A 17,849-nucleotide genomic window follows, 5' to 3' on the forward strand; every position below is an offset into this window, starting at 1 on the left:
AAAAAAAAAAAAAAAAAAAAAAAAATTAAAAAATCCCTAACATTCTTGCATGCGCGTTGGAATGTATTATATAGTAGCGCATGTCTCTATGTATATACGTATTCCAATATATATATATATATACACATCACTGAAGTAAAATCGTGTTCTCGTACATGGGGAAGCGCGTGCCGAAGTTTTTGTGCAATTTTACGCGATATGCGTCGCTGCTATCCTCCTTTTCTCACGTGTGCCAATTTTTCCCTTTCCTTTTTTCCCTCTAGCTCTCCATGCTCTTGACAAAAATCCCCATACGCAATCTGTAAAGCGTTCAACGGAAGTATACATATATGCCCAACCGAGCGTGTCGTCCATGGTCGCACATGCGGTCGGCATTGCGGTCATTTACACACGTGCCTCGACGGAGGCCTCACATGTGCGACTACAGGAATGCAGCTTCTTGCGCGTTTACGCGCCCTTCCGCAGGTTGCGGGTGCGTCTTAACCGCGCATCCGTAAGGTCCAGGCGTCTACGTGCGCGCACGCTCGATTAATTAATCCTGAGGTCGATGGGTATCGCGATTCCGCGCATACCCGTAGTCGGGCTCTTATAGTGTTTTACTTGGAATTAATAGAATTTGAATTTCGCGGCTTTATCGCGCCGCGGGATAACCGCGCGATAAATAATCGAACGTTGATCGAGACGCGAATTAATATTTCAGGCGGATACGTAAAACACGGCATGTTTTACGAGAGGACTTACGTATAAACGTAACTTAATTAACTGCCTCGTTAAGGCGGCTTTCTAATGGCGATTCTGTACCGGTGCTTGACTGCTACGACTTTCGCGTTCGTGTAGGAAAAATGATTTTCTTGATGACACCGCGCGATAAATGAATCGATTGGCTATCGATTTCCGAAAGACCTTGTGCGCACTGAATTTATGCGCGATTGACTGTAATATGAATTAATGGAGTTTCGATTATGAAAAAAAAAATTCTCAAAAATTTTACATAGTTCTATAGCTGCAGTAAAGTAGTTCCGGATCGTCTTGTTTGCACTGCCGTGCGTTACGCGACGGTGCTGCCCTCTGGAGCTCCTTAACGTACTTTTTAACTGAATCGCGTGCATTATTTTGATTGTTAACCGCCTCTATATTAACCACTACGCAACGCATGGTGAGTAATGTGCATGTTAATTAAAATTTCTAATAACTAAAGATGATGCTGTCCGGTACAATTAATTATAAGATATGAAAAGTAAAGAATTTCTAAGCGGTCAGGCTGTGAGTTCTGTGAAGTCGACCATCTTGTTTTGTGCCTGGCGCGTTCTAGTGCTCGTACGTGTGCCTTCTAGTGTGGACGTGTAATGACGATTAGGAAAAGTGACACGTGGTCAGGGTGTCGTAAAGCACAAGCATCGGTGCGTCTATTGGCTGAACGCGCGAGCGTTCGAAGGGGGGCGGTGATCGACGGCTAGTTAATACATTAACACATGGGGAAACCACATATGGCCACGTATGCCTCTACCAGTACCCTATAGGCTGTTTTATGTATTTACATGCGTGCCTCGTGATTACGCGTATAGGTTATGTACGTGGCTGATCCGAGCAGTCATAGTAACTCTTGGCATGGGATGGTATCACGTGTGTGCAACTTCAATGTTAAGTAAGTGGAGAGGTTAAAGGACCCGGGGCTTTGAATTAAGTGGATCTTCTTGTTCGTACTCGGACGGAAGTGAGGGCTGAGATTTCATTGCCAGAAGCCAGCAATTTCATGTTGAGGAATGGAAGAACAAGATAGGAATTCTTCTTGGAGAATAAATAAATGATAAAAAAGAATTTCAACGTTCGTTCCAAGAATCGCGAGTTTCGTCACTCGTTAAGTTCGAATCCGGTAAGTGCCCGTAGATGCACCGGGGTAACGTCTTGACAAGATGCGTCGCGACGCTCGATTCTGTAACGATCGCCGGTTGAAAACGGCGCAGCCAAGAATCTTGTTTCTCGGACGCGTGAGCTTCGCTAATCAGCCATAGCGACACTCGTCGATATTCCTCTATTTTCTTCCTTCTCATTTATAACATACCGGTTCGTCAGGCTCTGAGCTATCCGGTTTTCAGAATCGGTAGACACGTACTACGCGACACTAAGAAAATTGAGAGGCGAGATCGACGTATTGATGTAAGAGAAAAACGTGAGGAAGAGTATAGATGGCGCACGTGTAGCTGATACGCAAGATCGTGCCGATTCGATGCCGATTCGGAACCGATCGTTGCTTTCCAACGGCGATGATACCGTTGCAAAGCCAGAGCCACACCCTCGGTCACATATATACACTTCACGTATACATTAACATATCGAAAGAGTCGGCCGTACCGATTGTATCGTTGGACGAACGTTTTGAAATCGGGTAAAGGAAACTTAGGGATATGAAAAAAAAGATCCAAAGTGAAATCAGCCAATGGAATACAGCATAAATGAGCATGGTTCGTTTACAATGTTAAATTCAGGCTAAGCGAGAGATTCGTCGTGTGTAAATCGGTAGAACGTAAGCGATCGATCGAGAATCGAATGAAATATCCATGCACGCAGGAAACCTATCCACATGCACAATGGCACAAGTATAAATAGAAACTTAGAAACTGTACCGTAGAAAGAGTAACCTAACCTATCTACTATCCACAACACGAGCGCCGTTCTTCCTTTGTGCGTTACGCCGCAGTATAATTCTTAACTATTATACGAAAGTTACGCCCCCTAATTTAGCACTCCCGAGCGAATCGGTGCATCTGCACCCTTGCACGTACCGATTGCACGCACGTGCACGTGCAGTGTCTGCCTATAGACGATAGAAATTGTCACGAGAATCAATGCCGCGTGATTCGAGCACGGCATTCTGTTACGTCCAGGAACAACACGATAGTTCAGTGAATTCACGCAGCGAGCAGCGCCAGTGGGCGCGCGACGCGTTAATTAAAATTTTCGGAGCAACGTGTACAAGTATAATTCTAGCGTTCGTGCGCAGGATCAACGTGCATGGCAAAACGGATTGTAATTCATGGCGGTTGTCATTAAACCAGTATGCCAGACAACCGGTGCTGATTATTTAGCAATACAAATCATTCGGTGCGGCTGCGAGTCTCGCGTGGCGTGCGCAGGCGTGGTACGTACTATGCGCCATTAATGTATCTGTATACCCGTGCTCTAGGTGCACGGCGACGTGTGGTTATATATAAAGTGCAAATAAGCAGCCGAGTATATGCACACGTAGATTTAGATACGTCCACTGCAAGATCACCGAAGTAAGATTCATTTCGTAAGCTTACCGACGTGCGCCTGGTGCTTTTATTTACGCAAGGTCCCGGCCGTGGCGCCAGTGTCGTCCTAACGGAAATTTTCGATGCCAACCCAAGTACACGTGCGACTGAATATTCCGACTAATCGGATACGAGTCAAGGAGGCACAACTGGAAGTGTGAGACTCAGCTGACCGAACATTACAAAAGGAAATACACGAATGATCTAGTGGATTCCTAGACGATAGGAATGCAGGGAACGAGCGAGTGAGACAAGTACGCAGAAACCAAGGGACTGCTATATGCAATACTCGACAGCGGTATCCTGTATTCCTGTTCCTGGTCTCCGTGCGCGTAGCTGCATTATCGTTGCGTTACGTAAGTCCAGCACGCGGTGCAGTTGTGTTATACTATAATTAGGCTCGGCCGATCCCTACACCGTACATAACCTATCCTATGTACAGCATGAGCATGATAACTATTTTGTATGCTATCGATAACTCCTGAAAAACGCCAACAGATGTCACTACTCCACGCGAGGTGTATCCTCCCTTGTGTTCTCGATGCATTTTAAACGTTCGATTATTAAATGTTTCAATTATTTAATTATTCCAGCGCCTCGCCAGTTATCGGGCCGGATCGCCGAACAGGGACGTACAGATGCCCTGGAGCGCCCGCCACGAAGCCAGTTAGCCGTTAAAGAACGAAACTCTGACAGATTTCACCATAAGCTGACGTAAACAATTTGCGAATGTAAATACCTGTTGAATATTGAGCGGACCGCGAGACCCTGCGGGGCCTCACACTAGGCTCACACCTCACAACCGTTTACCCTTTCAACTCGTGATTGCTCCCGCCCTCTTACCCGATCCCTCTTCCACCGACCCCATCCTTATCTTCGCCAGATTATTCTCATCTACATCCTTTAACGCACACAGCTCGTGATTTCACTCGTGCAAACCTTTCGGACAAATTGGTACGAGCCTGCGCAGTTCATTCGACGTTCCCATATGCTGCCACGTGTGCTTCCTAATACTTGCCTTGATATGTTTATGAAGGCATACGAGGCATAAGGCATGGGATACGTGTATATAGACACGCGTCAACCGAATAAGATAGGAATGAGAATTATAATGCGAGCGTTAATGAGGATAAAAATGAGAGCTAATACGGCTCCGAATCCTTGTTCCGAGGGATTGATATTAATGGGCTTTCAAGTGACTGGCTCTATCGTTCCGTGTTACCTGGAGTTAATTACCACTGACCTGTCCTACACGCCCTCTTAGAATAATGACTGCTCCGTGGGTGAGCACACCTTTATGATCATAATACGACCACTTGGTGGACAATGGTTCTGACCACCGGACTCTCACCTGGATTTCGTGTGTACACGAGAACAAATGTTCAAGGTAAATGCGGTAAACTTAGAATTATAAAAACACGATATATATACATATAACGATAGTCATGAATCATGATAAATATTAAAAGAGAAAATTGAACGAAAAAGTTTTCAAGATCTGCGCGAGTTAATCTACTCTGGTAACGTGACGTTTGCGTTATAATGTATCGTAATAAATGAATATCGTTGATTAATTATACTTTGCTGTTAATTAAAATATATAACAGTGACTCACCGTCCTGGTTCATCCCGTGGCTTCCATCGTCTGTTTGAAAGAAAAAGAAAGGTATTAAAACTTTAACTCGGCATCAGCATTGTTTGTCAGGATGGAAGGATCGGCCATGTTAATTTATGACGAGTGGAACGTTGGAACACGGGAACACGGGAACACGGCCAAGACGCCAGGTCCGATGCGAATGTGCACGGCAAACCTATTTGTACCGGACCCCATAACGTGGTATCGCCACATCGCGGACTGTTCCTTTATTTAACCCCATAAATAATACTGCTATCTTACGAAGCTCTCGTATAAACACACTATGAAATATTACATGGGAATGTGGGCCGTTCTTTGTATACATATATATTACGTAGGATATACGTAATTTACATTTGCAATTATTATTATTGGGACCAGTGTGCAAGGTGGAAGAAATTTTTGAAAAAAAAATTTAATTACTCAAAATTTATTGTTTGGCGAAGGGATTTCGATTTTATGGCTAAGATTCGTTCTGCTACGTTCTCTTTGTTTCCGGCACTATTTACCTGACGCTTACTCCGAACCTATCGACCTCAACCTAGCAGCCTGAGCGGCAGTGCGTTTCCGCAACCGTTCGCTCCCGTTCGTGCATTCAGGTGCGTTTGCTGATTTTACGCGACCCCAAAGATCGACAGGAGCCACTGAGCTATCGTCCTTCCTGATAGGTAACGTCGGAGTTCTCGTTTATGGCAGAGCTGAGGCTGTTCCACCCCAACTCCCAGGTCATACCGAATTGTCAGTTCTCGGTGATACAAGAATTGGCTGGCGCCCGCCTGGCATGCGGATTCATGAACGAAGGTGACGTAGGTGAAGTCCTCGGTTTTACGTTATCGGTGTCAAGTAAAGAAAATACGTTCCAATAGTTGTATCCCTGTTCGCCTGCATGCGATCGAGCGAACTTACCCCGGGCGGCTTGAACGTATCTGTACAAGATCTTAAATGAATTATGCAAAAGGATCCCCGTTTCGTATTGAAACTTTTGTATCCAGGTGTCACAATTTTTAATGCTCGAACTTCGCCGGCAGGAAGAGCATTGAAAATTGTGTATTCTTTATTCCCAGAATTGGTAAGAACTTCCCAACCCAGCCCTAAATAGTAGTATCAATATAGCTGTAGGCCTTAAATTCTTCGGTCGAGTACATAAACGCTTTTATTGCTTAGTAAATTGTCCGATACTAAAGTCTTGAACGAGCAGGTACAGATTGGTTTAGTCAGTAACAATAAAGTCGTGAGACGACTAGCTCCTCTAATTAGTAAGGTCGAAGTGTTTGAAACACGAAACGGAAGCGATTTGGTGTATTATGTAAAACTGACGTCACCTCCTTTCCTGTCTGATTCTCGGTATTGCCGAGATACAATTGTGAATCCCGTTATTTGCCCGTTAAAAAAAGAGACACTTAAAAGATACAAAAAAACAGCTGCAACAGCGCCGTGTCATTTGTCGACGAGAAAACTGTGAAACTTCTCCGGCTGTGACTCACCAATCAGCGTCGGCTATTTGCGCCATAATTGCATCCTTCGGCAAAATCAAAAGATGATTGATGAAAGGACTCGAGAAACAGACGCAAAGAAACGGGCCTTGGATTAATTGATTACGTGATAGCGCAAGATCACGGAATCGGCCAGTAAAATTGATTTTCATTCATTTTGCTTGACTCTTGATAATCCGACGTCATGCCGTGCTGCAACGTCGATTACTCGTATCACAAAAGTCAACGAAGCCCGGTCGTCGCCAACGCACGCTACCTCAATGATATTAAATTCTTAAAAGAGATTCGACACGTCAGTAATTTCCATTGACGCCGTAAGAAAATGTACTTGGTACACGATTCTGCCGGCAGATGGCGGACTGTCCTGAAACTGTGACGCAGGTACCTAGTTCGATTCTAGGGAATTGACTCGTTAATGCCTTACGACAGGGAGTTATGGCAGCACGCCATCTAGTGTTACAGGCGCTGCCACGTCCTCCCACTTGGGCGGACAGTTTCGATACTAACGAGATTAATATCCCCGATTAATATATCACATTTTATAATCGAGCTGCGTATAAGTGGGGAGTTGAGATAAATGCCGAGAAATCAAAGGAGGAAAAAGACTCGACTCGTTTGAACTTAATAACAAGAGGTCGCTGGCGTCGTATTACCTAGTTCAGCCAACTTCATTGCATCGCTGCGACTTCATTAAGTCATACCTAACCTATTAATTGTATCCCAAGTGAAATACAGATATCAAGTATGGGCGCAAATCAAATCATAAAGCGTTAACGATCTTAGTATACGTATCACGGTAGAATTTCTAAACGCGATTGATTGCCAAGCACGGAACTTTACTCGCGGTCAGATAACTAATTAGTAATTAACAGCGAGAGTTGGCTCCGGACGATGAAAAAGGCAAATCAATTAACCGCGATTGGCAAACAGCTAAAGAAATAAATGTGACTGCTTGGTACACGGGGGTTGGAGGGGATGCAAGTGAAATTAACCTAAAGTTGTGACACACAGAGATCACTGAACTATAATTCATCTCGTGACCTAGGCGGCTGTAAGTGCTTGAGTATCAATTAATGCAACAAATTAAGGCAACGTGGTATATACGCTTCATTGGACGTACTCGAACGTTACACGTACGCTGGTTGATCCAGGTGTAACGTAACTAGTTTATTATTATAAAAAAGACAGATCCACGTAGTCCGCGTCATCCGCCACTAGATGTCACTGAATACCGAATCACCCATCCTTACCTACGTCCAAACGTGAACCTCACTGAAATTCATTATTACAATGGTCCACGTTACTTCCTACGAATTAGAAGCCAGCGCCGCCAATGTCGCATAGGTGCTTCGTGCTATACAGCAATAGACTGTGCTAAAGTACCAAGCCGTGTTTGCCTGTCCAGTCCCAGCATTCCCAACGTATTCATTCCGCCCCAGATAAATATTATCAAAGCATAATCACCGGTGAGCATACATTTCTGTACATGGATACGTTTGCTTTAGTCTTGATCGGTTATTGAGAAATATAGTGCAGAATATAACGCGAGCTCGCGCTAGATCATACGTGAATGAATCCAGTCGGGTATGCGCTTACGTTTACTTGGCCATATTTTACAACATATCTTTTTATTCCTCGATGACAAATCCAAGGACCGTCGTGTGCTAATATTGCCAGTCGTCCATTTTTTCCCAGACCACACTACAGCCTCTGTAAATACAAGCACCATAACGACCTTACGCGCCCAGCAGAAGCCAATGATTAGGAGATTAAGGACGCGCGTCTCGTCCGATTCCTTTGCCTCTTCCGCCTCCTTTCTCTCCCCCTCTTTTTTTTCTTCCTTTCATCTTCTTCATGCCGGAGAGAATACACGCCAAGATAATGACGGTGAATTAATGATTGTCTGGTAGCACCAGAGAGGGTTGGCAGTGCCGTGCGAGCCTGTCCCACCAAGGATTCTCACTCGAAAATAATTTCCCGGACTTACTCCCTGAGTAGAAAATTTTTTTTTCCAAAACTCCAAAATAACACTACTCATCCGTTAGGTTATGACGCAAGGGGTCGTTGGAGATTTGAAAAATACCCCACCACGTTCCCCGTCGTTCGGTAACGACTGACTGCTGTAACGACGACGGTATCGATGGGATCGGCGGAAGAATAGCATAGTCACACAAGGCGCTTCAGGCCCAAGTGAAGTTAACCGGTCGATCCTGAGGTGAAGTTGAAGCAAGGTAGGTCGGTAGGCAGGCACTCGGGCGCGTGTGGTCCAGCACTGTCTGACGCGCTTTGTCAAATACTTGATATCATTAGATTTAACGACCTCGGCTCCGGCGGCTCATGCCGTGTCACTGGCTCCTGCCACGGCGGCGCCCTTTCATCTTCCTTTAACCAGCACTCCTATATACCGGGCATCGGGCATATGCGAGTAGGTATAACCTCTAAGTATTCCGCCACGCGGTGAGCATCGAACTGCGCCGTCCTGGACCGACTTTTACTCTCTCGCTCTTCTTACTCTCCCTTCTATCTCTCTCTCTCTCTCTCTCTCTCTCCTATACTCTCTGTACCTTGTACCTGCACTCTGGAACATTGACTTCGCCTTTACTCTCCCCTGTTCTATATCTCCTTCTCTTTCTATCTCAGCTCCACCTTCATCTACCCGCTTTACTAACTCGATTGTTCCTGCAACAAAGACGCTCTTTCATGTTTCGTGGTTCGACCCACGATCCTCTCTGCCACCGGGACGTCTTTGTCGTACGGAACGCGCGAAAGGGAGCGGCAACGATCGCTAATTGTCTCGTTTTTATGTCTTTCAACATTTAATCAGTTCACGTTCATTCGTCAGTCACCTAGCCGTATGGAGTATGAACGAGTTGTATGTACGATTATACTTTTTGTCATGGCCGATCCTTGTATTTTCGATATATTATTTATAATTAAAAAAAATAATTTTTTTTTATAATATATTCGGCTGTGTTAGATATGAAAACTCTAGGGAGTATTCTGTTTCAATTTTCGTTTCATTGGCGTTCAATTAATATGGGCGGTCGCGACCATTATTTTGGGTTTCACATGTGTTGAGTAATATGCGATTGTAAGTATACTATGCCATTTTGCGATAGCAAGTGCAGCGGCTGTCATCCTGAAAATGCGTGCAATCAATAGTGACAAGAAAGACTAGACTCTCGATCTACAATGTGTTGCAACTGCGTGGAGCGCGCGGAACTTGGAGCGATGCTTCATTCCGTCGTTTTTACAGACGGTCATCGACTTGGAAACGCGGACAAGAAGAAGGCAAATTACAACGGCAAAACAGCATCCTCCCTCGTCCCTATAAAACGCGCCAACTGGTAGCAAATTCCCGAAGTACTGTTCATTGATGTTCAACGTAAGAATAGTTTCGGAGCTATGAATTGTTAACGGCGAAATCAGTAACTCGTAGCACGTAAAATAAGATACTCGGTACTGCCGGATGAGAAAAATTATTTTAAAAAGTGACAATAAAAAAAATACCGTCAACATTATTAATTCTGGCCCAGTGCCTATACTTCATGTACCGATTCGTACGTGGATATTGAATAATCGAAATATTATTGATAAGATATCGTTATCAAGATTCATATATGGGCCAGATGCCGATATCTTTGTCGTTCACAAATAAGGGTAGTTGCAGGGACTAATAATAAAACGGATTCGTAAGAAGAAACATACGTTTTTTCTTGGACTCCTCATGCATACCTCCGGGTGTCGTAGCTCCTGGATTATGGTGGTGGAGGGCCAGACTATCTTGTGGATGGGAGTGAATGGCGGCGAGGGCACTTCCGGCAGGGTCACCCGGGTTCACACCGACACCAACCCCTAGATGAAGCGCGCCATGCTGCGTCGTGTGTGCCGGAAGCTCCATGCTGATCATAGCACGCCACCCTCCTTCCGCCAATCCTCTCCTACCACCTCCTCCTCCCACCGCCTCCTCCTCCGAATCGGACAGCACCTCGTCGACGTCGACGAGGTGTCTCTCCAATCTTCTGCTTTCTTCTGAAACAAACGAATTATCTTTAAATTTTCAACTTTTTTTTTTTTTTATTTGTCATACCTCGATTTCGCTTATGGAAAAAAATTATCTCCTTGGCATCGACGTCATAATCAATTGATTAAAAAAATTTTCATCTCAAAGTTTGGCAAAAAAAAATGTCGCCAGTTTTCAAAAAAAAAATTTCAACGTCCCGTTGTAGGATTTCGGTAATTTAAATTACAGCAACCATATGGCGCTAATATATCCTAGTGACAAGGAGATACATTCGTGATGTATCTCTATATCGTGTATACATGGTGTATACAATGGAGCAGAACACAAATAGCATGGAGCAGCAAGCGTCCCGATGTCTATTCCGATACGCGGAACTGTCAGCAGTCTATGAAAACGTTTTAATCTCTGGTACAGGCACTGGTACACTGTTAGGTCAGGTTGGATACTGGGAACGAGACAGCAAAGACCAGATTCGTACCGCTCCGCCTTACACATCCCAAGATCAATCCTTCACCGTCCTTTACAAACATTGACGATCCCAGGGAGGCCTATTGAAATGCCTGGAGGCTGGAACTAGGTTTACCAATTATGTTATCTGTCACTGTAACGGGCTACTACACGAGTATTCGAGATAAATAGAAATCTTTCGTCTGACAAAGAGGAACGTCGTATTATCTCATTTCTCATTCCTCATTTCCGAGTCATTTTTATTATTCGAATGAGACACGAGTGTACATATATTTCATTCGAATTACCTAGAATCCTTAATCTTACCGTTAATGACCCCCCGAGATCGTGACTATAGTCACACATGCTCCACGCCTTTCGTATCAGTATTATACAGCTGAGACGAATCGCTATTTCTCCATATACGACAGTACAGAGAATTAAGAATTATCGATATTCAAAATTGAGAGTGAGGATCTTCACGAAAAAAAAAAATTGGCCTGACCATTGTATGTGATTGTTGGGACATCGAAGTTTTCAAGTTTTCCAAGACTTCGGCTCTTCATTCGTTAGACAAAGTCTTAGAGGATCACGTAACCAGATCCTTATGAACAGATGCAGGGTGGTGCAACTAGTAAGCGTCAGCAGGGATAGACAGGAGCGTGTATTTCGTGGTAAAAATAAAACACGGTGGTCCACGGTACCAATTGCTTTTGCTACGCTTTTTATGCCCGAAGTAGGTAATTTCTTCGTCCCTTTCTACGTAATGGGTTCCCGGGTGATCTTTTTTGCTTATTATGAGAACGGTGGACTGAGGATGGCTGACTCCGGCTGACTAGTCGCCTGGCTGACTAGCCGTCTGGATGGATGGCTGGATGAATGAAAGGATGAATGAAGTGTAATTTTGTTGCTGCAGTAGGCGGCACTGGTGCACGATCGCTCTTAGCAGAGAAGTGGCCTGACCCGAAGTGCTCTTGACTCGTAACGATTATCTCGACACCTAAGGGACTAGGACTCACACTTATTTTTAAGGGACGGGTCGCTCTTGACTCCGGGAAGAAGATCTTGGTCAAGAAGAGTCAAGTCGAGTAGCAACTAAGGTCTTTGCGGCAGCTAACTTGAGCTTGCACGAGAACAAGTGCCAGTTGCACGATGGTTCTCCTCTCTTTTCAGAGTCCATTAGAGATGCCTGCGCCAGAAACGACCTCTAGGAATCGTTTGGACGTCAACTTGAAACCGGCAGAACTAAGCAGCAGGCACATGCTGAGGAATGTAACCAGTCCACGCCGCACTTCAATTTTCTAAGCTTCAGCTGGTAAAATGATACTCCGTCCGAACCCATAGTTCAATTTACTTTGAGAAGAGAACATTAGGGCCCTGGCGTACAGTCGATACTCTCTGAGCAGGGTGCACGTATTACGAGAGCCGCCATTTTCTCAGTTAGAGAGTGAGAGTGTACCAGAAGAAGTCTGTACCCAGCCTGGATAACCCAGGTTGCTGATTAGGCACTGTGGTATATCGCTGGGTATACCCAGAGATGAGCCTAATGGAGCCTGGAATGTAACGAGTACAGAGCGCAAACGAGGCTCAGATTGCAAATGCTTGTAAAGCGCAAGAGCAGACGCCAACCGGCGTCGTAACCGTAACCGACCTTCGAACGGTTAAGCCAACCTAAGTAAAGCAAAGTGGGTGAGTGAATGAGCAGGTATAAATACGTAAAGACCAAGCTGATTCCTAGTCGTCTTGTCTCTACTACCGTGGGAGTGTACCTGTACCTGGGTGGCAAGACAAACGCAATGCAAAATCATTGTTTATGGGCCCTTCAGCATTGGCTACTTTACTAACTACCATCGAATACCTCATGACTTCGGTCAGAGACTCTCCGAGCTCCGAGAGTCCGGATATTGTGGGCTATGTTAGGCTTCGAAGAAAATCCTTTCGTATATATACTGTATATACATACGCTATACATACTATATATGCACGTTCAAATGGCAGGACTTTGATCTTTCGTGGTAAAAATGGAAAAGCGTTCTCGCAAGATAAAATGGATATAAAATATGGGAACCCTGACAATGGTTAGGTTATGTATTCCGGGAACGTAAAAGAAAACAAGTCCATCGCAAGCAGCGACTTAGCGATGATTCATGCAATGTTCTTACGTAAATAGTAATAGGGCCCCGGCGTAGCTGCCGGTTTAGTGGCACTTGTTACAGCAACGTGGTAAACCGGCAGTCCGATCCTCCACTTGGTCCAAGCAGCGAGGACGTGCCATCATCCTCGACTTCCACTTCATTCTCCTTCTTCCTCCTCGTGAACCCCTAACTCGCGTAATGGCGGCACTCAAAGCTTAACAACGCGTGACAATATGCATCAAGGAATTGCTCGAGCGCGGAACGGGCAGCCTCTGGATGCTCAGGTACGATCCGGCCAATGCGGACGATCCGATCGTTCGGGTTGGGCCTGGTAGACTCGTAATATACATTATGCAACTCTTCGCTCCATAAACGAACACGCGCGCCAGGAATTCGACTTGGAATCCCAGGACGTCCAATTACTCGTGCATCAATCCTTCAGAATTCAGCTATGTATACCATAGCGGCTCCCACATAGCGACCACTTCGTTCAAACCAATTGAAGGATTTATCAGTCGCTCGTTTTTTTTTTCTTTCTTTTTCATTCGTCTTCCTCATTTTTATCCGTCACGCACAGTCGCCTGGAATGCCGCAAGGATTCCCTGATTTTACATAGAAGCCATGGGAACTCCTTAGCCGGGACCGTTCTTCAACTTCGGTTTCAGCGTCCGCCATCCGTCCCGACGTCTACGAGTCCTGAGAGAGTCGGCGAGCTTCGAGAGTATAACGGCACTGTAGTTTGACGAGCAATCCGAGCGTGGCAACAGGTGTCGCTCTGTAGTCGAGCGTGTCAAAACGTCAACCGATCGAGAAAACCTAATCGCTCTCGCTTCGTTAATTGCATAACGATCAATTCGCTCGGAATCGCATTGACGAGAAAACATTCATACGTGCGCGGGAAGTAATTGTCGTCGAGACGAACAAACTCTTCGAATCGTCTTATTTGTCAGAGTCGGTCCTACTTTAACGTAATAATCAAATTTTTCATAATTGTCAGTATTTATTTTTTTAACTCGAAATAAAAAATATTTACATATGTGGAATTGCTCATTAACCCCGTTAAACGTACTTGGCGGATATTAACCGCGTCTTAGGCATGCGATACGACGTAACCAGTGCGCATGCGCACGTGTACCGTACTGTATCGGTAAGTTACTTACATACCGACGCTAACCAGCGCGATGGCGTCCTGTTAATAAATAATAATAAAAAAATTGTTGAAGCTATTGGAGCATATCAAACGGCAACCTACGTGTATCGATAAGCGCTATGGGTACTTAAAGCATCGAGAGGCTGACAGGTATCAGGTTTGCGTCGGGTGGGTCAAGTAATTCCAGTTTTCAGTAGCACCGAAGGCGGCGGCGTCGCTCAAGTGGCTCAACTACAGTAACGGCTCTGCGGCTCCGTGTGTCTGTGCGTCGGTAAAGGGGAACAGAAGGATGAGAATAAATGACTTTTGAAGAGCCACCTGTGCTGGTGGCGCGTGCCACCGACTAATCCCAAGATCCATCCTTACGGTCCCGACCAATCCCGACCAGTTCCGACCTATCCCGATCCATCTCGTGCGAGAAGGTATAGCGCATCGGTAGCTAACAGGTATAAAGCACTATCAACCCTCTGATCAGCACGCAGACCACCTGCTTACGGCGTCCTATCTTTCTTCCTTCCGACTTCTGACCAACGTCCCGAATATATCTACATAAAGAGCAGCTCCCGTATCCTCCCGTACCGAGGAAGAGCCGAAAGTGCCCGAGAGATGCCGATCGCTTACCGATCCGATCTCGATTAAATTGACCATCGGCAACAGGCCCTTGGGATCGTTAATTAAACTCACGTATATATATACGCACGTATATAGATCCTTTATCAAAAGTAAACATAGCCGATACCCTTTTTATAGCTCAATTAGATAATCATCTCTCGAAATTGGCAATCGCGCTCGATCCTAATGCAAAAAATAAATGCATGAATCATCTCGTATGCATAAGTGCATTCGAATGCATTATAATGGTATTAGCCGTGTATTACAGGCTTGCGGTGCATTTACGAGAAATGTCAGTAATATAAACGATATCATCGATCTGCGTAATACCACCCCATTAATGCCGTTAATAGTTGACTTCTTTTTTTTTTTATTTAAAAAAAATTTTCAAGCCTATCCAACTCCGCGGTCTCGCTTCGGTAAGAATCAATCAGACTGTTATTTAATCGACGGAGGCTCAATAATTACAAAGCCAATCGGATATCGAGTCGAGATCTCAGCCTAATGGCCGTGTTCGTTAGCGTGAATAAACTTGGGTGAGTTGCAGTTGGACTTTGTAAAGGTGGCAGGACATGCCGTAGTGGAAATATAATAAGCTGGAGGTAGTGACTCGTGGCGACCCTGTTGCTCTTCCTTCTGGTTATGACGCTCGTGATCGATGAGCGATGCTGGCAGGATTTCTCGACTGTACGGACTGTGAAGCGATGTGAATTCGCAGTTGTTCGACACTTCGACTGTAGGACTGTTGTGGATTTTCAGATGGAGGCTATCGGTAGTGGGAGGAAATTGCTATGCGGGAAGCAATGTTCTTTCTGGGGAATTAGCTACTGGGTAATCAGAGGATTTATTTAGAATCTTCACATTGGTAAGACTGAGTGAACGTTTCCAAGGAGTATTCCTAAGCGAGATAGTCGGACGTAAAATTACGTTTATACTTATAAGAGGGGGAAAAAAAAAAAAGGGTGAAGTTGAGAGCGAGCAACGAGTCTGCATCGCCTGAAATCGCTTCCGAACTGCCGACTTCACGTTGCTCTCCAATTTTTCTATTATCGTAGTTATAGATATACATCCTCACGGAACTTTATTGAATGAACGGGTTTTTCATTGGGATCACCGTTATTCATACCAATAGCGTCGCGACGAGTCCGGATAGACGCTCGAGTGTGACGGCACGTTACGAATGGCACGTTGGACTCGGTGCGTTTTACGTTTTACGGACGGCGATAAGCCCTGAGACGCGTTGAGAAACGCATTATGCACGGGAACAATTCCAGAACGAAGTTTCGACATTTTTATTAGTTCCTCTGAGTTTGTCGATTAAAAGTTAAAATTATTCAAGGTCGATGTATTTTTATAAAAAGGAATATTTGGAAAGTTCGAAAAAATTCTTTTCTTACGACAAACACATTTTTACAAGATTGGAATCGTTACTACGGATAACCCGGCGTAAGGCGTTGGCGTCGAAAGGCGCTGCGACACTCGACCCGTGTATATAGTAATACACGTGCAGGTAAAATTAAGCCACAAAAATAGTCACGAACGCGCCGTACGTCACTGACACACTTTGTCCGCATTCCCGATTTTTATTAACTTTTATATTCGCCTCGGCTAACGGTCGAAGCGGCACGCGGAGTCGGCTGGACCACTGATAAATTCGGTGGATCGATGCTCTTATTGTGTTTCGAGACCTCGCGATAACAATGCCTCGATCGATCGGTACCGATCAGCTGGATAATCGGTGGATTATACACGCGCCTAACTGTAATCTGTAACATCCTCAATTTCAGCATCTATTCGTCTAGAATCATCCCATGCGCGTATGCCTACGTGTAACGAACCACTACGAGTCCGCGTTCTTTATTATCCTTTACTGTCCTTCGTTCCTTTGTCCTTCTTCCTCTTCTTCCTACTCCCTTACTTCCACGGCCGATCAAGTCGAGCTCTTTCGTCAGAGACGAAGGATCCGGCGGCGCTAGCCGATGCCACCTTCAGGCACTCCAGTTTCCTGAGCCGCTCGCGCACAGCCGAAATTACCGTCCGGGCCTCCAGGAAATACAATCCCTTTTCCTGCTCACGCGAATTCGTCGATCTGCAATCCTAACCTCATATACACATATCATATACATATATCCTATATACAAGACATAACATCGGGCACTCCTTTTTCGTACCGGTACCCATACAAGCGGTAGATACACAGTCGAACGTCTTCATTGAAGCATCGAACAGCTGTCGGGAGCAGAGCTGACGTTAGCATTGAACTATATAAAATTTGTGAAATGCAAAGAAAAACTTTATTCGTCCATATACGCGTTTCTGCCACCTCATCGCGTCACGCATACTGCTGGTCATATAGGCCTACAAAAAATTGGATTCGTGTAAAAGGAACGTTTTGCCTTCTAAAATATCGCTCGGTCGGGCACCGGTCTCCCAGGTACTACATTGGTCTTGTTATATATACGGTGCTCGTCATAAGGTTCATAATGAAACTGTCGAGTATTCTCGTACGTTAACCCATAACAGGTATAAGGTCTATTCCAACAGTCCTGACACAAGTGGCGCCTATGGAAGATCGGTTCAGCGTCATGGCAACAGGTCGCCAGTCCGGTTGCTTCAGTTCCTATTCGCCCTGTAGACGTCAGTTGCTAGTTGCTAGTCCACCCACCGATCCCGAGTAGCGCGTTGCACAGTCAGCGCGGGTCCAGGCCGCATGCCACCTTGCATTTTTAGCGATCCGGGACGATAAATACAACTCGATCTCCGATACCCCCCGACACGTCTCCACCCAGTCCCAGGATCCGTTCCGTATCAAGGCCGCGTTGTTTCGATAAATCCTAGGACATTGGTATACGAGGTAGCACCAGAATCATGTAAGAGTCCAAAGTGAAAATAATGGTGCGGGAAGACAGAAAATCAAAGAGCCAAAGATCGGTGTCAGCTTCGTAGAAGCGAGAGAGGGAGAGAGAGGAGAAGGAAAGGCATACACAAGCGAGAAGGACCGGCGTGTACAATTGATTGGTCCTGGCACATCCTGCCTCACCCCTCTCCCTCCCGTGAGT

General features: G+C 45.2%; 2 protein-coding genes across 8 annotated transcripts in view; one reads left to right on the forward strand and one right to left on the reverse strand.

The window, feature by feature from the left end:
- Positions 1-17,849, reverse strand: part of LOC107269076 (paired box protein Pax-5) — a 94,185-nt gene that overhangs the window by 64,601 nt on the left and 11,735 nt on the right. For 4 of the 6 annotated variants that reach the window (XM_015742538.2, XM_015742530.2, XM_015742528.2 and 1 more), the window contains exons 2-3: positions 10,131-10,454; positions 4,909-4,938 (exon numbers count right to left, since the gene is read on the reverse strand). In XM_015742538.2, the coding sequence (XP_015598024.1) occupies positions 4,909-4,938; positions 10,131-10,332 (232 nt within the window). In that variant the 5' untranslated portion in view covers positions 10,333-10,454. The remainder of the gene's footprint in view (positions 1-4,908; positions 4,939-10,130; positions 10,455-17,849) is intronic. The other 2 variants (XM_015742529.2, XM_015742532.2) reach the window with 2 other exon arrangements.
- The window catches only part of LOC107269077, a 56,531-nt gene that overhangs the window by 5,412 nt on the left and 33,270 nt on the right, over positions 1-17,849 (forward strand). The gene's annotated exons all lie outside the window — the stretch shown is intronic.

The sequence above is a fragment of the Cephus cinctus genome, unplaced genomic scaffold (genome assembly GCF_000341935.2).
Source record: "Cephus cinctus unplaced genomic scaffold, Ccin1 Ccin1_scaffold0597, whole genome shotgun sequence".
NCBI lineage: Eukaryota > Metazoa > Arthropoda > Insecta > Hymenoptera > Cephidae > Cephus > Cephus cinctus.